General features: G+C 50.0%; 1 protein-coding gene across 1 annotated transcript; it reads left to right on the plus strand.

The window, feature by feature from the left end:
• Positions 1-9,588: 9,588 nt before the first annotated feature.
• Positions 9,589-21,164, plus strand: LOC8051619 (probable RNA-dependent RNA polymerase 1). The gene is made up of 9 exons (XM_040504528.1): positions 9,589-9,705; positions 10,675-10,974; positions 13,349-13,732; positions 14,352-14,538; positions 16,690-16,947; positions 17,500-17,664; positions 17,760-17,906; positions 19,163-19,284; positions 19,692-21,164. The coding sequence occupies exons 1-9, from the start codon at positions 9,589-9,591 to the stop codon at positions 21,162-21,164; spliced, it is 3,153 nt and encodes a 1,050-aa protein (XP_040360462.1).
• The last annotated feature ends 13 nt before the right edge of the window (positions 21,165-21,177 follow it).

A 21,177-nucleotide genomic window follows, 5' to 3' on the forward strand; every position in this document is an offset into this window, starting at 1 on the left:
GTGGTCACCCTGCAACAATTAGCCGAATGCTGACAGCAAAGGATTTATCATGACGGAAATAAGAGTAATGAAAGAACCTCAATTTTTACGGCGTTGGTAGTGCTGATTTCGAGCGCAACAATTTTAAGCTTCCACCATGCTAATTACAAACATTTTCCAACTTGTTGTTCGTAAAGTAATAACGTCAGGAGAGGGATCCATGGGAGGGCGCCACCGAAACATCTCTCCGCCAATAGATGAATGCAAGCAAGGCGACTGGTCGCCGCCGTGCTTCTGCTCGTGCGAGCACGCACGTGCATTCGCACGCCCGTTAAAGCTACGTTCACACGCACGCTGCACGTGCTTGAACCATGGGGCACCAGCAAAGCGCCCTGCTTTCAATTGTTTATAGGAAATGTGCACTGGCGGTCATAGCTGTGTTCGCGGCTGCTGAGCTCGTGCTGACAGCGAGCCTCCGCAGTTCTTTTGCTGCATGCATTCCGCACCATCATTATTGCCGGTCTTGGTTGGCTATTAATGTGAGCTCGTTTTCAGCATGCGCTCTAAACATCGTCCTCAAATATGGCGTCCTGTAAAGAAACCCTATAGGTGGTATTCACAGGCGGCCATAGTTGAGCTCGCTGCTGCTGAGCACTTGCTGACGGCAGGCTTCCACAACGCTTCTAATACCATCAAGACTGTCTTCATTGGGAGATCGTAAATAAGAACTCATCCCGAGCATACACTGTGAGCAGTCACCTCAAATATGGCGTCCGGTGAATATCGCCTATAGTTGTCATGGGGAACGCGACAGAACAGCACACGACAAAACAGCACGCGACAAAACAGCATGGTCAAAACAGCACGCGTCAAAACAGCACAGCGTCAAAACAGCACGGCGACAAAACAGCACGCGTCAAAGTAGCACGCGACAGAACAGCATGGCGTCAAAACGGCACAGCGACAAAAGAGCACGTGCCAAAACAGCACGGCGTCAAAACAGCACAACAACAAAACAGCACGCATGTAAAAAGGCTGTAATAGGTAGCGTTTTATGAAAACAAAATAGAACGTGAAGAAAAAGGGTTGGACATCGGATGGCATTATTTAACAGCTAGTGGAGAAACAATAAAAGAAAGTACGCTGGCGGCAACGGGATCCCACTCAAGTCAGTGTCCCGAGTGTTGCTGCTGTGTGATTGCTAAAAACAAATAAAGTTAGCAGTAGCTACTACTAATTAACTACGCTGATCTCTAAAGAGATTGGGTATTTAGAAGGGATACCTTCGCGTCGATGTTGGCTGCGTTGTCTAGTCTTTTTTGAAGCACCAGGGAAATAGGAAAAGTTATTGGGAAAATGATATCCATACGTTCAAGTTATGAACTGCCTAGTTTGTGGCGGTCCGGTGAGGTTCCGTAGTACTCGTCGTTTCGTAGTTACCACCTAAGCGTAAAACACCCCCCCCCCCCCCCCACACACACACACACACAAAATAAAAAAGCGGGAGATGCGCCGATCACAGATGCATTTATAGAACCGGTAAGATAAGGTGACTGTAATTTGGAGCGTATTCAAGGTGTACCATGGGCACCGATTCTGCGCGGTTCATTCGCCGTGAATAAAATCTCCTGGAAACACGCGGCTGGAGCTTGCATGCGAGAAGTTGTACGTTTTGACTTAAATTCACAGATTATTGCCGACGAAGGGCCTTGATCGAGTGGAAACCGGTGAAGCACTAACATGCCGCAGCCTCAGTGCCGTGTTTACGATTAGAACCTTCTTAACGAGCGCCGGACCAGGCGTACAAAAATAAAGTTTACTCTCTCTCTCTCTCTCTAAGTGCTGTGGCCTTACACTGCAGCATGGGCTGAACACACCATTGCCGCACACGCTATGTTTTTTTTTCTTTTAACAACTAACGACAGCACATTGCCGTGCGATTGAATTATTTATTGTAGACGATATCACCAGCAAACTTGCGCGTCAAAATGAGCAAAACTCCTCGAAAAAATTGCGGTGGCTTAGCTTGGCTATGCCAGGATATACGCAGCGTGAGCTTATGCGCACAAAATGAGAGGCGCTATCAAGCGGCTCTGGTGCAGCGTCAGACTTGGCTACTACGCAACGTAGGCGCTTAGCTGGGCACGCGGCGGCGCCAGTGCGTCTGCCGCGGCTATGAAGTCACTCCTCTGGAATACGTAGACCGGCGAGGCGGGCGCGGCGGCGGCTCCGGCGCGCCAGCTGTGCGCCGCGTGACGTCACTGCTCCTCGCAGCGGTTCATTATGCGAGCCACGCGAAACTGCTCAGCCTCGGCCAGTGTAGCTCACGCGACAAAATAGCCAGAATACGCACCAGCGTTGGCTTCGGTACTGCCCAGGGAACCGTCATGCGCGCATCAAGTATACTTCCCACTCCGAACTTGCTTCCAAAAGAACAGATTCGAAAAATTGGCCGTCGACGAGTTGGCTTTCGACAAATTGGCCTAGAACCTGAATTCCTTTACAGTGCCTTATTTGAGACGTGCATTTTTTAACTTCAAACGCTATATTTAGGGTTCAGCGTTTTCGGGTTAAACCGAATATAACTGGTAGAAGTACGCCGAATTCATTTTTCCAAATTCGGTCTTAACTAAAAAAAGTTCAGTATTTTCGAGGGCGTTTGGAGTGGTGTGTGTGTGTGGGGGGGGGGGGGGGGGAGGGGGGGGGATGTGACTCATAACTAGGGGTTTAGTGTCTTCGGATGAATTCGAAAAACACCCGCCCGTAAGAGTTTCGTCTATTCGGATTTATCTGATAAACTCTGAATTTCGATCTGCCGATCCCCCCCGCCCCCCACACGCACACACACAAATATTTTACAATTAATGGTTTAATCAGCGCGTAGAGTAAATGGTCCTGGGAAAATTCCACCACACATACCTTTCAAATTTTGGTCAGGACAACAGGTCATTGTACTATCGGGTTAAGACAAAAGTCACTGTTTATGTTTCCGGTTTGGGTCATACTATTTGTGCCTGAGAGGAAGGAGAGGTTGTGTTTTTGTAACCGTGAAAGCTATGGACCATAGAAATTACATAAAGTGGGGAAGAGGACAGTTGAAATTTCTCCATTTCATCCTTTACCACTCTACCTCTTGCGGCCGCGCGGTAGGTTGATGGAATAGCATGGAATGAATACAGGCTTCCCAGCGACTTCAGTAGGTTATTGATTTTAAGGTATCGACATTTATCGAAATAACACTTGTGTGCCACCTTTGTTCTAGGACAAATTAGTATTGCCAGTAGTAAAGGCACCAACACCAAATCCAACTGAAGAAAATATTAATTTTTTATTAACGTTTACATTTGGATATTATTTGCTTATTTTTAATAAGAAACACTGCGAAATTGAGCTCCGAATTTCGGAGAATTCGGAATAAAACAAAAATAAACTCCGATAAACCCTGAATTTTTGGCAAAAACTAAATTCGGAAAAACACCCTCCGAACTTGACGAAAGCTAAGCTCCGAAAACACGGAACCCTACTCATTACTGACAATATGACCACTTCCTTTCCCGGTTTTGAGCTTGTCTGCGAGATCGGTTCAACTTGCAACAAAAGCTCCGGGGCTGCAGGGGTCTTCAGGACAAAACCTGGGTTTTTCACCTGATAGGGATTTGTGCCGAAGGCCGTGCTCCGCGGGGAGGGGGGGGGGGGGGGGGGGGGGTTAGAGTTTAAGTGTGAACTCAAACAACGGAAATCAAGAGCGTCCGTAAATGCCGCGCATTGTTTAACACCCCTAGCTTCCGTCTACTAGAGGAGGGCATAAATACGAGTGTTTTATTTTCATTTCTGCCGTCGGCGCGAATTTATCACCTCTCTCAGTCGTTAAAATGTGGGAAAACGCACAGAGTACAATGCTTGCTAATTTCTCAATTTTGATATTTGCCTCTCCGACCAAAGTGGTACTGAAGCTCATGCTCGTCCTGTGTACAAATACGAGCACACGACGGTAATGTCAGATCACGATAATCCCCAGTGCTTTTTACAGAACAGGTGGCGTCGGCTGCCAAAGACGGCAACAAACAAGACCAGTACATGGTACTCATTAGGTATACATTTTACACAAACGCTTTTAATTATTGAATTTTCGTTAGTATACTGGTTTTCGTCAATAAACCTAATATAACTAAGAAATTTATGAGTCTACAAACATTCACCGCAATAAACCGAAAACTTTTGTTTGAAATAAAAACCGAAAAAAAGTGCGCGGAATTTCAAATAATACAAACCGAAAACGCCGAACCCGAGCTATATTGTCAATGTCATGTTTTGACGCTGTGCCGTTTTGTCGCTGTGCTGTTTTGACGTCGTGCTGTTTTGACGCCGTGCTGTTTTGGCACGTGCTGTTCTGTCGCTGTGCCGTTCTGACGCTCTGCTGTTTTGTCGCGTGCTATTTTGACGCGTGCTGTTTTGTCGCCGTGCTGTTTTGACGCTGTGCTGTTTTGACGCGTGCTGTTTTGACCGTGCTCTTTTGTCGCGTGCTGTTATGTCGTGTGCTGTTCTGTCATGGTGCCGTTGTCATGCACGCTACGTCATCTGACCTTGCTGGTGTTCATTCCTATTTGTTCTTGCCGAGAAAAACAGTTTGTGGTGCGCAATGCGTGCTGCAGAAAGTGCGTGTTCAGCACCAAGGCCTCCACAGTGGCAGCCGATGTGACATCAATGGAAGCGGTGTATGCATAGTTTGCATGACGTCACATTGACTGCGATTCTGGTGGCCTTGCTACTGAGGGCGTACCTCCTGCTGTAGGCATGCAACGAAATTATTTTACTCGGCAAGAACAAATACGGAGCGCAAGTTCATCTGCTAATTCCACAGGGGTTGCGATGATGTCAGAACGCCGAGCTTTTACTGACTGTTTCAAAAAATAGTCGGTAGACCTTAAGCATCTAGCTTTGAAGTCTACACACTATCCTTTGGGTCATAGCAAATCGGAGCTCGGTGTCGTTCTGACGTCACCGCAATTCCTGCGTAAAAAGCAGACGACTTGCTCTTCGCGTAAGAATGACCACCAGCTTTATGTGATGACATCACGTGCAAGCCACGTAGAGATGATTGCAAACGGGACGGCTGACCACCGCCATATTTCTCTGTGTGGGCGAGCCGGTGCAATTGCAAGTTTGCCAAAGGCGCGCAAGCTGCACGTGCTTGCACGCATGGTTGTCCAGCCGAGGTGCCATGCTTGCAATAGACCGATCTCATAAAGCGTTCGGCGCATGCGTGGCGCCGCCATAGCTTTAGCTCACGGGAGGCAAACCGCCGTGCATGTGAGGGCTCGTGCCGTCTCGTGCTCCACAAGCGCTGAGCTCAAGCAAGGTTATTGCACGTGCAGAAAGACTGAAGTTTCCTCGATGCATTGCGGCAGGGTGGCGTAGTCAGAATGACTGGTGGGATCAAGCCTGGTTCAGCCAGTTGCGTTTGACTACGTTTGACTGCGTTGCGGCAGCGAGAAACCAGGATATCCCTGCTGCTTATATCGCATGCCAAGACGATTCCTTGAATTGGATTCCACGCTTCATACGAAGCACAGATGTGCCGGTGACTCGCTTCCGGTTCTCGACGCAACGCAGTCAAACGCAACTGTCTGAACCAGGCTTCAGTCTATTGTCTATGCTGACGTGGGGAAATGCCTTTTGTAAAAGAGATTGTCGATCTTCTACGAGCAATCTAAGTAGGGTTCACACAGCATTGTTTTCTTACGTCTTCTCGCGGGCCAGGCTATTTCCTTGATCTGCTAGCCACGCTTCATATGAAGCACAGATGTCCCGGTGACTTGTGGCGTATATACAACGTAAACTTTCGTTACGTAACGTATATGAAAGGGGGCTGCGTGAACCAGCCTGGGTTCTATGAAATTAATGTTGTGATAGCTTGCTTCCAGCAAGCGCCGATCGACGGCGCACGCACCAATGGCGGTCACACTATGGTCGGTGATGCTTTAAGAATACAGCAGATCACCTTCCGCGTGAGCCTTTTGCCTTTGGTAACACTTCGGCACACGCGCAACCAAAACACAGTGAAAGGAAGCGAACGCGTGCTGGGAGGCGGAGCTTCTACTGATTTTTGAACTTGTCACCAACTGTAGAAGAGAAGGCCTTCGCCTTTCCTCTTTTGGCGTCAATACTGAATGGATAGATGAGGCTGAATCTTTTGAATCGGGTGGCGGCTTGCGCCACCTAGGCACTAAGGGCATCGTGCAGCGCCGTCTTGCTCGCGTCCGCGTTGCTGCGACGAGGTCCGCAAGGCGGCGTCGTGCATCGTCCCTCAATGAGGGCGATTCTGCCACGTGGCTGCACCAAGCTATGCGGAGCGCAAGTTCATCTGCTTCTTCAGCAGAGCAGCAGAGGTTGCGGTGACGTCAGAACGCCGAGTTGTGATTGGCTCCGATTGGAAGGATAGTGGGTAGTCCTCAAGGTAGCTAGCGTTGAAGTCCACCCACTACCCCTCCATCAGAGCCAACCAGAATTCGGCGTTCTGACGTCACCGCAACCTCTGCGAAAGAAGTCAGAACTTGCGCTCCGCATAGTCGCGTCTGCTGTTTTGCCTTTTATACTTGCTTCAATCTTCAGCGACATCTGCCGCTTGGGACGGGTTGGGGATTCACTGATGTCGACGTAATATACAAGTCTTATCCTCTAGGAAGTATTCATCGGCGGCCATAGCTGTGTGTGACTAAGCGCGTTGCTGTCGCGAATGTTCACCAGATACATTTTGCAACGTTGAGACTGTTGTTTATGGCAGACGATTCGGTACGTCTGGCTCAAATCAAAGGCGCGGTGTAACGACATTCAGTCAGAATGTTTTTCACTTTACACGAGCTTACTGGCGCTAGTGGGACTCAAGGATACTCGCACACAGCGCCACTGGCCAAGAAACTCCTTTGTTCCGGTCTCATTTGAAGGACAAAAGCGAGCGTTTTCATTTAATCTCTCCTTCGCGAAACTTGAAAACGTAACTGGGGGATTGCAGTACCTCTCAGTGACGATATTTAAATGCGGCTCATAGATTGGACCCGAACATTGCGTGAGCACTCGATTTCAGCTCGTAATAATCGATAGCTCGGGGGGCATTCGGGCAGTGGCCAGTGTCCAATCGCTGCAATGGCGACAATAGCCGAACCATAACAATATCTGGAACTCAACGCGTGTCCTGTGCCTTGGCAACCCCAGCGCGCGGCTATGATCAACATTGGCGGCATATAATCGGCTCCAGATCATGTGGCCGCATGTTCTGGCTGCGAGTTGAGAAAATGAACGCTGCTCGTTTTTCTTTAATTTTTTTTTTCTCATTTTTGCTGCGACTTTGATGGCATGTGGTGAAATCAAACCGGTGTTTCACAGGTCGTTAACGTCAGAAATCCGTTCTAAGCGGTATTTGCGCAAAATACAAAAATCGTTGCATCGCCCCTTTAAGGCACAAAAAAATACACCGTGTAGATGTTTTTTTTTTTTTTTCCTTCGGCTGGCGCTTGGTTGGGCCAGCTTATGATGCCGTCCACCTCAGGGATGGGCAATATTTCAAAAACGAGTATTTGGAATACGTTTTTAAAATAATTATTTTAAGTATTTTGTATTTGATTACATCTTGGGAAATGTATTTGTCGACTGTATATAAGTACTTAAAATTGAGTGTTTTAAATGCAGTCTCAAATACCATTTTGGGCACGGCTCTTCGCAATCGAACGTGATAGGAGGCACTCTTCGCAAAGGGAGTCATACAAAGAACTTGCTGCGCTTTGCGCAGAATAAACATTGAAAAAAAAAAAAATGAAAGAGTAAAACAAAGAATTAAAGAGATGATTATAATTATTGCCATTTTTGGTGGGTGATCAAATTTTTTAAACATGTAGAATTAATGACATGGTATTTGGAAAGGCTTTGCTGTATCAACTCAGCATTTTAAATTAATCTTTTACTGAATACATTGTGTTTCCTTATGTTGTGTCCACCTATGGCGTCATGACAAACAAATTTATCTTTAGAGCTGCAACATTTTTTAAGCACTATTCTCAGTATATACAAACTCGACTCTTTATTTGGGCAGGGTCCTGTTTGCTTGAGTTAAATGTAAGTCTAAGATGTCAATTTTCGAGAACAAAATGTATTTGAAAAAGTATTAGAAGATGATCAAGTACTCTCGTTGTATTTGCATCTTGTATTCAAAAACTTTTTTATTCGTGTAACTGAATTTGTATTTAAATACAGTTTTGTCAAAGTGTTTTGTATATGTATTTAAATACCTTTTTAGAAATATTTTGCCCATCCCGGCGATCACTGTACATTGGCTGAATGGCACCAAAGTGTACTGATCGGGCAAAACTGTTCGTTATACCGAATAAATTTTCTGCACCCATGTTAAGGATCCTCATTACTTGTACACTAGGAACGTGTAATACATTAGTCCAAACCTTGTCATTGCTATTTTTGTTTCAATACCAGCTGAAGATGACAGATTTTCTTTAGACGAAAAGCTGTTTATGTAGGGACTGGGTAGGGACTACGGATGAGTTCTCAAACCCTCAATGCTCTTGAGTGGCCCTCACTTTTATCTTTATAATAATAGTAAGCCTTGCGTGCTTCAGTTTAGCAGAGTTTGACTCAAGAATAGTCTGCTTCTTAACGCTTTCTGCAGCACATCGAGCTTCAGCTAAACGGTACCAAGTTATTCTGAAATATTTATTCCACACATCTGGCGATTAGCGTAGACATGTCAGACCCTAAGAGCAAGTCAGGTGCTATGTCCAGAAAAAAAGCGCTATATTCATTATCACTCGAAGGTGCAACTTGGACACCTGGCAGCAGTTGCTGAACCGTGGCGCTTCCAAGACCTTCACAGTTCCCGAATGGCTACTTGCATCCGAAGAGCTCGAGACCCATTGCAGCCCCTACGACGCCGTCGTGGCCATGGAGCACAAGGAAGTCCCCATCACCTCCTTCGCCCTGGGCGGCTTTCTCGGCTACAACACATTCGTGGAGCACTTCGACAGCTGCTACGCACCTGTCGAGGGCTCCAGGATAACGCAGGTCAACGCGCACTTTGAACATTGCTACAACGTGCTCTACCTCTACTTCGTAGACTCCCGAAAGAAGGAACCGTCCAAGCGGTACCGCCTGATGGTGCGGTACTCATCCATCTGCAGAATGGTCTTCTGCAAGACGTCCGCCCAGTCGACGACGGTCTATATCCACCTGCTCCACTCGCCGCTGCTGTACAGAGTGTGCTCCGGAAATCCCGAGGGCGAATATCTCGCGCAGTTCGAGGTCTCCGAGAACACCGCCTGGGACCGGGCCGTCGAGTTCGGCGAAGGACCGTCCAGATGCGGTGTGGACGTGCTGGGCAAGTCCAGGGTGCTACGGCTGACGTTCAGCAGCTGGAAGCACTGGGACGCGCTCAGCAACCTGGTAGTGAGGACGAGGAGCAGCGCCGAGGTCTTCTACGCTGCCGTCAAAGAGCTGCGGGCGCGGGACGCGCGCGTGGTGCCTAGACCTAACGTGGCGGATTACGGCTGCACGTATGCCATGCTCAGCGTCTGGTCCGGGAGCTTCCAAGTGGCGGATGAACTGGCTATGGACGTCGAGGGTTGCAGAGAGACACTGCGCAAGCTGACCTGGATGGTCCAGGAGTGTCCCCGTGCGCTCGAAGAGGCGCTCTTTGAGATCTACTTTTCGCTGAGCCAGGGAAAGGTGAGGGACTTGAAGACATTCCATTCTTAACTTTTGGCAGAGAATTTGACAACTTTTGATATGCTTTAGAAGTGAGCAGCTTGTTGTAACAAATCATATACACCAGCTCACGTTTATGACGTCACTTCAAAGCGATGGCGCTGAATAAAAAACAAAGCATGCGCAGGCGGTCCCCTTTTAGAAAAACGGGTTTCGCACACGATCTCTGTTCACAGTTCCTGGGGTCATACGCACTGGTTTAGAAACAGTAAGGTAGTGAGTGCGCTGTATTAAGAGGTCGCCGTTTTAAGCACCCCCTTCATAGCACATGCTGAGAACGAGCATGCGCTGTGAAAGCGTTCATGTTGACGGTGTGGGACGCGCGTTGGTAAGCGTAATCCAGGTTCTCCGTCAGTACGCATAGCAGCAACGGTCAGCTACGGCAGACTGTAAATACTTTCTGTAGAGTTCATCTGTTATTGTTTGCAAGCAGCGAAGGTCTAAAAGCAAGTTGGTTAGGAAACATCACAATCTAAACCCCGAGACAAGGAAAAATAAAATAATGGACAAGACGACACAAATTGAGATTCAGTGTCGTCTTGTTCGTCTCGTGTCTCAGGGTTTAGATTACGGTGTGATTTTGCTGATTTTGCTTATATTTTTCTTTATTCTTTTAGGAGTAGAGTTGTCGAAAGTCTTCTTTATTGTAATATCCTTATGACGCGACCAACGAAGCGTCAGTCCTCATCTTATCATTAGACGCAACCCGGGTTTTCACAGTGCTCCTATAGTCGCCGATAACATAAGAAATTAGGGTGTGTTTTGTTGTGTTCACGCTTATTGCTCTGTGATTCCTTCTTCGGCGTCCTTATGCGTTGATGCCGCAGTCTGATAAGCTGCGGGGCGATAAAATGCTCGTGCTCACGACTCGCCACGTCATGCATTTCTTCAGCTATCAATGGCTACAATAATATTGTGCAATCCTCGCAGTTCGTTCGATTCCTGAGCGCCCTGGAGACGCTGTACGTCAAGTACCGCACCCATCGCCTCCGCAACGACGCCTTCACGGGGTCCGTGATAGCCCAAGAGCACCCGCACCACATGGTCAAGGTGCGCAAGGTGGTCCTGACGCCCACCAAGAAGATCTACCTGCCACCACAGCTGGTCTGCAAGAGCAGGCTGCTACAGCATTTTGACCCCGAGCACGCTTTGCGGGTGGTGGTGAGGGACGACGACTGCAAGCTCGTCTCTTTCTCTCTGGGTGCCTGCAAGGACGAGTTTCTGAGCGCGGTAGGGACGCTTTTCTCTCCACTTCTTTCGTACACCATCCAAATAGGTACACACATTTCCTTTTTTTTTTTTAAGAAAGGCGACTGTGCATTTTAGAGCGCAGCTCTTAGGGGCCCGTTCCCGGCTTGAGCGGCGTCGGCGTCGCCGTCGGCGTCGGCGTAACCAAGGTCATCCCAAGGTCACTTGACCCCCAAGGTCATCCCAAGGTCACGTGACCCCAAGGTCACCCCAAGGTCACGTGACCCCTCCCCAAGGGTCATCAGGGGTCACGTGACTCCCCAACGTCACCCCAAGGTCACGTGACCCCTTCCCCAGGGTCACGTGACCCCCAAGGTCACGTGACACCCAAAGTCACGTGGCTCCCCAAGTCACGTGACCCCCGGGGTCACGTGACCCCCGATGACGTCATCAGTGACGTCACTGATAACGTCACCGGCATCCGCATCGTCATCGTCATCACCACTGATGACGTCACCGGCATCCGCATCGTCATTGTCATCATCACTGATGACGTCACCGGCATCCGCATCGTCATCGTCATCATCACTGATGACGTCACCGGCATCCGCATCGTCATCATCGCTGATGACGTCATCAGTGACGTCACTTATGACGTCACCGGCATCCGCATCGTCATCGTCATCATCGCTGATGACGTCATCAGTGACGTCACTGATGACGTCACCGGCATCCGCATCGTCATCGTCATCATCACTGATGACGTCACCGACATCCGCATCGTCATTGTCATCATCACTGATGACGTCATCGGTATCCGCATCGTCATCGTTACTTATGACGTCATCGGCATCGTCATCGTCACGTGACCCCCTAGGTCACGTGACCCCCACCCAAGGTCACTTGACCCCCCCCAGTACCCTTCCCTCCTCCTCCTCAAGAGCTGCGCTCTAATTCGACGTTAGAGGGAGTTGTAAACGGCTTTAACTTTTTAGAGCGCAGCTCTTAGGGGCCCGTTCCCGGCTTGAGCGGCGTCGCCGTCGGCGTCGGCGTAACCAAGGTCATCCCAAGGTCACGTGACCCCTCCCAAGTTCATCTCAAGGTCACGTGACCCCCTGAAGGTCACGTGACCCCTCGAGGTCACGTGACCCCTTCCAAGGTCATCTCAAGGTCACGTGACCCCAAGATGACCCCACGTGACCCTTTGAAGGTCACGTGACCCCCAAGTCACGTGACCCCTCTGAGGTCACGTGACCCCCGAGGTCACGTGGTCGCCTCCCCAAGGTCACGTGACCCCCAAGGTCACGTGACCCCTTCCAAGGTCATCTCAAGGTCACGTGACCCCACGTGACCCCCAGGTCACGTGACCCCTCTGAGGTCACGTGACCCCTCTGAGGTCACGTGACCCCTCTGAGGTCACGTGACCCCCCGAGGTCACGTGACCCCTCCAGGTCACGTGACCCCAAGGTCACGTGGGGGTCACCTTTGGGGTCACGTGGCCTTGAGGTCACCCCCAGGTCACGCCTCCCCGAGGTCACGTGACCCCCTCCCCGAAGACACGTGACACCCCCCCTCCGGAGCATATTAAAGAATGAGGGGAGGAGGAGGAGAAGGGGGAGGGGTCTACCCTCCCCTCAGTACCCTTCACTCCTCCTCCTCAAGAGCTGCGCTCCAATTCGGCGTTACAGGGATTTGTAAACGGCTTTCACTTTTTTTTACTTCTAATCGCTCATATAGCAACTGGCTAAGTTACTGGGCACGGAATTAAAAAAAAAGGTTATTACTTCATCTTAATAGTAATGCGTTACTTGCCCATCTGGATTAGCTCTACGGTGACTGACGCCGAGAGAGAAAGCGCACATGTGATGCAAAAACAACAGGACAAATTGTTGAAAAAAAAATGAAAGCCGTTTACAAATCTTTGTAACGCCGAATTGGAGCGCAGCTCTTGGTGAGGAGTAGGGAAGGGTACTGAGGGGGGTCACGTCACCTGTGGGTAGTCACGTGACCCCGGGGGGGTCACGTGATTTCGGGGGAGGGGGGTCATGTGACCTCGGGGGGATCACGTGACCTGGGGGTCACGTGACCCCCCCCCCCCCCCCCCCCGGTTACGCCGACGCCGACGCCGCTCAGGCTGGAAACGGGCCCCTAAGAGCTGCGCTCTAAAACCGAACAAGCCTAGCTCACTTTGCTACTAAGGAAATACGAGGGTTTGCAATATAGCCTAACTTTGGCTCTTGTTTGGCGATTTAAGGCCAAGATTCCCAGACTTTGGCCAGCGAACGTCAAGTTTGAATCTACCTTGAGTACTTTGGCCTTTTTAAGACCTTAAATTCCCAGGCAAAAAAAAAAACAAATTTCAGCCCAAAGAACTGTGCTACAAACCCCGCTTGACTCCTTGGGTGGCGGCGTGCAGGTGATCAAGCCGCAGCTGTCTTCGGGCATCAAGATCGGCGGCCGCCGCTTCCTCTTCCTGGGCTGCTCGACGAGCCAACTGCGCAACCACGGCGTCTGGTTCTACGCCCGCGACGCCGTGGGCCGTACGGCGGACCTCATCCGCCAGGGCATCGGGGACCTGTCGTCCATCCGCAGCGTGCCCAAGCTCATGGCTCGGATGGGACAGGCCTTCTCGCAGTCCCTGGGCTTCGTCACGGTCCCGCGCCAGTACACGGCCGTGGAAGCGGACGTCCGCTGTCGGGCGCCTCCAGGAGCCTCGGCGGCCGCGCTGGCCGAGGCGGCCAAGAGGGACTACATCTTCAGCGATGGGATCGGTAGGATATCGCCGGCCCTCATGCGCAAGGTGTGTCGCACTTTGTTTTTTGAATGGCCGTTGTGGCTACTGTTTGTGCAAAGCGTCAGATACAGGTCGTTCAAACGAAACATGAAGGCTTTGTTTCTGGAATGGCCGTCGTGGCTACTGTTTGTACAAAGCGATAGATACAGGTAATAGCACAGGTACAGATACAGGTAACAAGGAATAGTCCGATATTATTTAAATTGATGGTATCTCATCACGTGTTTAGTAACAATTCTTTTTGCGAGGCACCGACTTTGGTGGTAAAATAGGGTATCGACAATAACCTGTTAGAGTAAAACATGGGGAAACCCCGATCTAAACTTTGTTAGCACTCATTGTGTCGGTCGCAGAGCGTACCCAATTTTGGCATGTGCTATATTATACGCTACAGGCACGAGTAGATGCGTAAGGCCTAGAATAGATCGTCCAGGTGCACACACATACACACAAAACTAAGTTTTTTTTATATAGATCTTGGACTACAAATAATGTGGCCCCCAACAAAATAATCATTGCACTCTTTATTTCTTTTTTTTTTTTAGTGAAAAGCAGATTTGTTTTTTCTGAGGCTTCGTTAGAATAAAGAGCCGAGCGCTCTGTGACCGACGACCGTGGTCTCCAGGTGTACCGCTCTCTCGAGCTGGAAGATGGCGAAGAGCCCTGCGCGGTGCAGATCCGGTATGGCGGCTGCAAGGGCATGCTCCTGGTGGACCCCACCATGGCCGGCCGACGGATCGTCTTCCGAACCAGCATGTGCAAGTTCCCCTCCGACCATGAGGACCTGTACGTGCTCAAGACCAGCAAGCCACGTAAGGCACCACAAGTCCTTAATTGAAGACTCTTTGCGTTAGTATAAGCGAAGTTAGGTACGAAAAACGAGAGTACAGAATCAGGCTGGTGAAGATTAAACGCTACTCTCTCCACCGAGACTCTGGTTTTCTAAAGGACGACATAAGCACACATCTCGACAGTGGTATCGCACACTCCATATGGTCTACTTGTAGTCTTCGATCGGTACATTTTTTGTCGCAATAGTTTCGTGCTGCGTTCTACGGTATGGAAAGACGAATGCGAAACTTTGTGAAAACGATTTTATTGCGCGGGTGCACGTAAACAGAGCTTGCGTATCTCAGCTTTGAGAACTTCTGGAAGTCGCCGACTAGCCGAAGTGAGGATTTTTCAGCGTCCTCTGGGTACCGTTCCTGGCTTTCCCTTTTGCGTTAGCCCAAAATTTACCCATTTTACCCACTGCGAATTTCCGATCCGCTCGAAAAGGCTGCCGCACGATGATGTCGCCGCAGCTTTTTGTTCTGGCTGCTGGGTGTCGTCTATTTTGCTTGAGTCGCCACTAAACGATTGCAAGCAGGGAATCTGGCAGGCGCCATTTCTCTGCTCGTGCGGGCAAGCATGTGCAGTTGTGAGCCTGGAAAAACTTAACTTCACTCGCATGCCGCTTCTCTTGCACTCATGGACCACCAGTCTAGGCGCCACGCTTGCAATTGTCTATAGCACTTCATTAATTTATGTTGACCGGCTTCGGAACACCTTGTTCGGAACACAACGTTTTTGGATACATAAGTTTACAATCTCCACGGAAGTACAGTATACTATAACGGAAGAGCGGCGTTCGAAATCGGGTTTTCTCTGTGGCCTGCATGGGAGCAGATACGAGCGGATAATGTTCCTAATGCCACCAGCGGCAACACTGTTTTCGAACGACGCTCTTTTTGCTCAAACGTTTACCTGAAATTTTATACAAACTTTACGTTCACTTTAAAAATTAAAGAAAAACACAATAGAATCTCGTTCCACCGCAGACAATGTGCATCCAACGTTTCAGCGGTTCCGTCGCTTCTGTCCAGGGCGGATTGATATAAAGCCCCTTCATGTTTCAAAAGTAGCGCAAGGTGCATCGATACACAAGACACGTGCAACGTGCAGCCCTTGGGAATATCATAGGGTGCACAGCGCAGCACTGAGCTAGATTTCAGACGCCATGTTCTTGCTATACTTTGTTTCATACTAAGTGTGCAACGCTGTCAAAGCTACTGGCACGAGCATGGGGCTTGATCTTGTTGACCATTTGCACGCATTCTCGCTCAAACAAAACCATAGATGAAGCCACGCGCTCGCGCCTGTAGCTTTGACAGCGTTGCGCGCTAAGTATAAAACAGAGTATATGGTGCCTCAATGTCCTTCTGTTTAGGGTGATGCCACCCTTTGTAGTACCCGATGCGGACAGCACGCACTCACGGGTAAAATGCAAAGAAATCAACGAAAACAAAATGTCGCCATAGCACAGTCAGCGCCACAAACGCGTGCAGGGACACGCTCTTTCACGCGCTACTGAACAAAAAACAAAATCAAAAGTGGGACAAAATGGCCAGATGATTCTACCCTAAGCAAAGCGCACATGAAGGCACCTATAGTTCTTCCCAGAAGTGACGCGCAGCACGTGTCTCGAGCTTTTGCGCAGCAACGAATGGCGCCACTTTTCCCAGGATAGAGGGACTTTAGGATGATATAATAGCGCGCACCAGCGAGCGGACGCGCCATAAATTGGCGCCAGACAACTGACTTTAATCTAGTGACATTGCCTGAACACCTACATAGTGTGAGCAGTGGCGCGACTTGGCCTTAAATGGTTATGTTCTGCGCGCCAAACGAGCCACCGAGCATAAACACGCGAGACGTCCCGGTTCGTGAGGCTGTGCAACTGGGCGCGAAAAACGACGCAGAAGTTTTGAAATAGGCACCGTGGAAATTGGTTAGCCTTCAGGGCATCCTCGCTATATCTCACGCCCCTGCTCCTGCCAACGATTGTCGGAAACACGGAAAGAAACGCCTCATAATGTCCACCCGAACGACCACTCATTTGCTTAGGATATAGCATTTATTTATCCTCTTCTCTATTTGTTCGAAACCTCGTACTATTCTGAGGCGCGAGCATTGGCTTGCAGGTGTGCTGTACCTGAACCGGCCCATGATCACGATCCTGGAGCAGAGCGGCATCCGCGCCAAGGCGTTCCTGGCGCTCCAGAACCGCGTTCTCGACTCCTTCATCAACAGCATGCTGGACGCCCACGAGGCTGCTCAGGTGCTCTGCGGCTACTGCGCCCTGCGCCTGCCCTACAAAGAGCTGGCCGGCGTCGGCGTGGACCTTACCGTCGAGCCCTTCTTCAGGGGCCTCATTCGGGCCGTCAACCGAAAGGTCCTCAGTGAGTGGCTTGTTTCCTTCCATGGAGGCGACGAGAATTATGCAAGAACTAAACAAAAAAGGCATGTGATACTGAGAGAATCAAGATGGCGTGATACCGTTAGTTTTGTTGCTTTGCCTTCGCTCTTTTAAAACGTGTAGACCGTTGAACTTGGTCCTTCCTAACTGCCAAATCGCGTATAGTGCGTAGATTAGATTTTCTTTTTATCAGCCGCCTCGGTGGCTTCGAAGCAAAGTGCCGGCCTACGTATCTCCAGTTTGTGGTTTTTAATCCTTGCCGAGATGCCCGCAATCCTAAAGGAGGCTATTGCGAAGAAGGCGCCGTGTTGCAGAGATTTGGGTTGCACGTCGGAAGATCCCCAGGTAGTCGAAATGTATCACCAGACGTCGGCTGGGGCGTGCCAGATGTTTTTCGCTGGTTTGGCATGGGGCTCCTTCAAATTTGATTTCATTTAAGTTCCATCAATTCGTTTGGTCTGCAAGTATAAGCGATTGTTCATGCACTGCTCGTTCTCCATGACATATAAGAACACTTTTTTTTTCGGTCATGCAGAGGACCTGAAGACGAAGGCGCGTATCCTGGTTCCTCCGGAGAAAGGCCGCACGATGTTCGGCGTCCTGGACGAGACCGACACTCTGGAGTACGGCCAGGTGTTCGTCCAGTACTCCAACGACATGTTTCGATACAAGGCCACCGACCCAGCCACCATCCTCAAGGGTCAGTGTTTATATCAGACGCATTTTCGCGTCTGCTATACAAGCACGGAAGAGTTTATTCTGGACGACTATCAGATTATCAATGTGCACCTTTAGGCGACGTGATCGTGACCAAGAACCCCTGCATGCACCCGGGGGACATCCGGAGGCTGACGGCGGTGAACGTGCCGCGACTGCACCACGTTCGAGACTGCATCGTCTTCCCGGCCAAGGGCGAGCGACCACACCCGGACGAGATGTCGGGTGCGTATAGAGTGTTCAAGAGGCCGTTCGGACGGTCGTCTTCTGCGCGCCGCCATCTTTGTCCTCTGGGCTGTGGAACTCGTTCCGGGCATGCGCAGTCGCACTCTTATACGGGCAAGTAGACGCCGCCTGGGCGATAAGCCCCAGAAAGAAGTACACGCGCTAAAAAGGCGCGGTTGTGGCAGGGTGTCATGCTTTACAGCTGGTTGGTAAGTTTATATATTAGGACGGCATTCAAGATTGGAAGAACTTGCGGAACTCTGCGCGATAGTGTCATACTTTGTTTCACTTCAAATCCGGACGCTGCCCGCACTACGAGCTCGTGGAACCAATCAGACAGCTTCAAACGCGCACCATCATGGTGTTCCTCGTGTTTGTGTGCGTGTTCTATATGTCATCGCTGGACCAATAATCTACAGAAAAAGCCTAGTGACTTGCACTTTTAACGTTGTTTTGTTGGATCCATTACCTCATAGTGTCGACTACTGCTTTTGGACTTCAGCTGAAACGAAGTATTAGAAATCGAAATGAGCTTCCCAGCATCTGGGAAAATAACCTGGTCTGGCACACTTTCTCGTTTGCAAGTGTCAAAATCGCTCGTTCATATAGCGCGATGTGTGTGTCTTAAGCCTTCGGGTTACGTGTTTTTGACTGCGAAATTTGAAGTTCATTTTCGTGGCACAATGGCCAGGTAACAGTTTAGAACGCGCCAGAATTCTCCGCCTCTAGCGCGAGCTTTTCTACCTTGGGTAACTTGTAATCCCATGAGCACGTCCAGCCGAGGCGCGATGGAAGGCAGCTAGCGCATGCCGGAGGTGGAATCTCCGGCGCATTCTTGAATTGTATCCGGCAATAATATATTGGAATCTTTGTATCAAACACAAAACTCACAGGTCGACTGCTAACCCTAGTAAAAAAATCCTAAATGCATATTATATAAGCAGTTACAAGAAACCGATCAAAAACTTTTTCATATCTTCTTATGTAATCTTATACTGTTGTTATAAGTTTATTCTATGCTCTTATATAATCTTATTTAATCATATGCGTTTATTGCACCAAGAAATATCTTATACATATAGGATCTTATATCAGGGAAGTTTTGCGACATACCTTTGGACCGGAAAATGGGGGGGGTTGGTGCTGGCACTGATTCTGCAGTTACGCTGGAGCGCACACCTTTTACTTTTGCTATATGCAATCTAGCCACCTAGCTCTATAGTTTAGTTAACACCAAAAAACGCGTTTTGTTCAAGGTTCGGATCTGGATGGCGACGAGTACTCGGTGCTCTGGTACGAAGACCTGATATTCAGGAATAACTGCAGCCCCATGCATTACTACAGCGACCCTCCGAAAGAAAGGAAGGCACCTATAGAGGTATGTGGCCTGTGCTGAGGTATTTGGATATATAAATGAAACGCGCAAGTCTTTGGTAATAGTACGTCTTACCTCTATTGTCGCCGCACAAAGTCAGTATTGTGGACAATATTTCGCGTAACGACTTGACTGGTCTTTTGGCCCATCTATCAGCCTGCTTCGTGACCAATAGAAGCGTCACATGTCAAAACGCAGCCTTCAATTCCGGGAGAAGTGCTTAAAAAACTCGTTCTGAAAGTCCACTCAATAACGCGACGTCCCGAGTTTTCCTTAGCATCCAGTTAATCTTGAGCCAGAGGAGTTTCTTTTTACACGGCGTGCGAAGTTTCGTTATTGACCCATCTGGTGTGGTAACGCTTAGAGGTTCTAGCTAGGCGGTGCAAGCCTCTGCAAAGAACGTGTTGCAGGTGCAGGACATGATCGACTTCTTCTGCCAGTACATCAAGGGCGACAAGATTGGTCTGATCGCGAACGCCCATCTGGTCTGGGCGGACATGCTGGACGGCGGCATCAACTCGCGGCGCTGCCGCGACCTTGCGCGAAAGTGCGCCGTCAACCTGGACTTCGCCAAGCGCGGCGACCTCAAGGGCTTTCAGAACTCGGAGAAGCCACCGATGTACCCCGACTTCATGGAAAAACTGGACACCAAAAACACCTACTGCTCGAAGAAAGTGCTGGGCCAACTGTACCGCAATTGTAAGAAGGTCGAGCTGAGCACGGAGTGTCTGGAAGTTGTCGAAGACAGCCTGCCGGACCCGCGACTGCTCGTGGACGGTCGCGAAGAGTTTATCGAGTCGGCGCGGACGTCCTACCGACGTTACGCCATGAAGATCCGCGCGCTCCTCAAGTCCTACGGCATCGAGTGCGAGAGCGAGGCCCTCTCTGGAGCCGTGTCCAAGTTCAACAAGTACGTCAAGGAGAAGAACGATCCAACCGACGTGGCCATGGTCCTCGAGAGTCAGGTGGAGCACGTGGTTCGCCGCACGCGGGCTGAGTTCTTCGCCGGCGATCAAGACCTGACCCATCTGATGCGCAAGGCCTCCGCCTGGTACCAAGTGACCTACGAGCTCCAGGGCTCCGAGGGAGGCGTGCAGAGCTTTCCCTGGGTCGTGTCGGACCTGCTGATGCGCATCCTGGTGGATTGCTTCTCCTCCTGCGTGCCGTCACCCGTACCTCGCCAAAGCTTCGGCGAGCGGCTGAGCGCCCTACTGCTCTCTCAGACACCGTCTGAGAACCTGGACGTTCAGCTGCTGAACAACCTTCTGAAGCTGATGTACGACTGGATCGACTCCAGCCGCGAGTTCCTCTTCGTCAAGGAAGTTCAGGAGTTGAGCATGTACAAAGGTATCATGCGCGAGGCGTGCGTCAAAGTGTCCCGATCGCTCTCACGCGACGTGCAGCCGCACAAGCTGGTGATCTTGTGCCTTCGCTTTGCCTGCGCCTGGTGCCTCAAAATCTTCCAGGGAGGCAGCAACGGCGAGTTGATCAGCAAGGAATGCCGGCGCCGCTATCGCTTGGGACACCTGGCCTTGATCACGCTCAACAGGCTGTCAGTTTCGGGCAATCTGGCCTACCTGCGTACCGCACCGAGGGGATGTCCGACCACGGAGCTGATCCGTATCTACATCGACAAGGAGGACGACGAATTTTTTCTCATCCTCCGTCGTTACGAGGACGTCTTCGCGTCCATCATAATGGACTGGTCCGGCGTGCGCGACATCCAAGTCGAGCTGCGTAAGGACCGCCTCGAAGAATGGTTCCTCCAGCTCATGGTTACGGGGAGCCGCTGGGCTCTGGAACGACTCAAGGAGATCGTGGTCTACCCGTCCTTCCGAGAAGTTCTGTCGCTTGTTTTCAAGCGAGAGATTGCCCAGCAATAGGTTCCAACTTTCC

Source organism: Ixodes scapularis, unplaced genomic scaffold, assembly GCF_016920785.2.
Source record: "Ixodes scapularis isolate PalLabHiFi unplaced genomic scaffold, ASM1692078v2 PGA_scaffold12__126_contigs__length_90152505, whole genome shotgun sequence".
NCBI lineage: Eukaryota > Metazoa > Arthropoda > Arachnida > Ixodida > Ixodidae > Ixodes > Ixodes scapularis.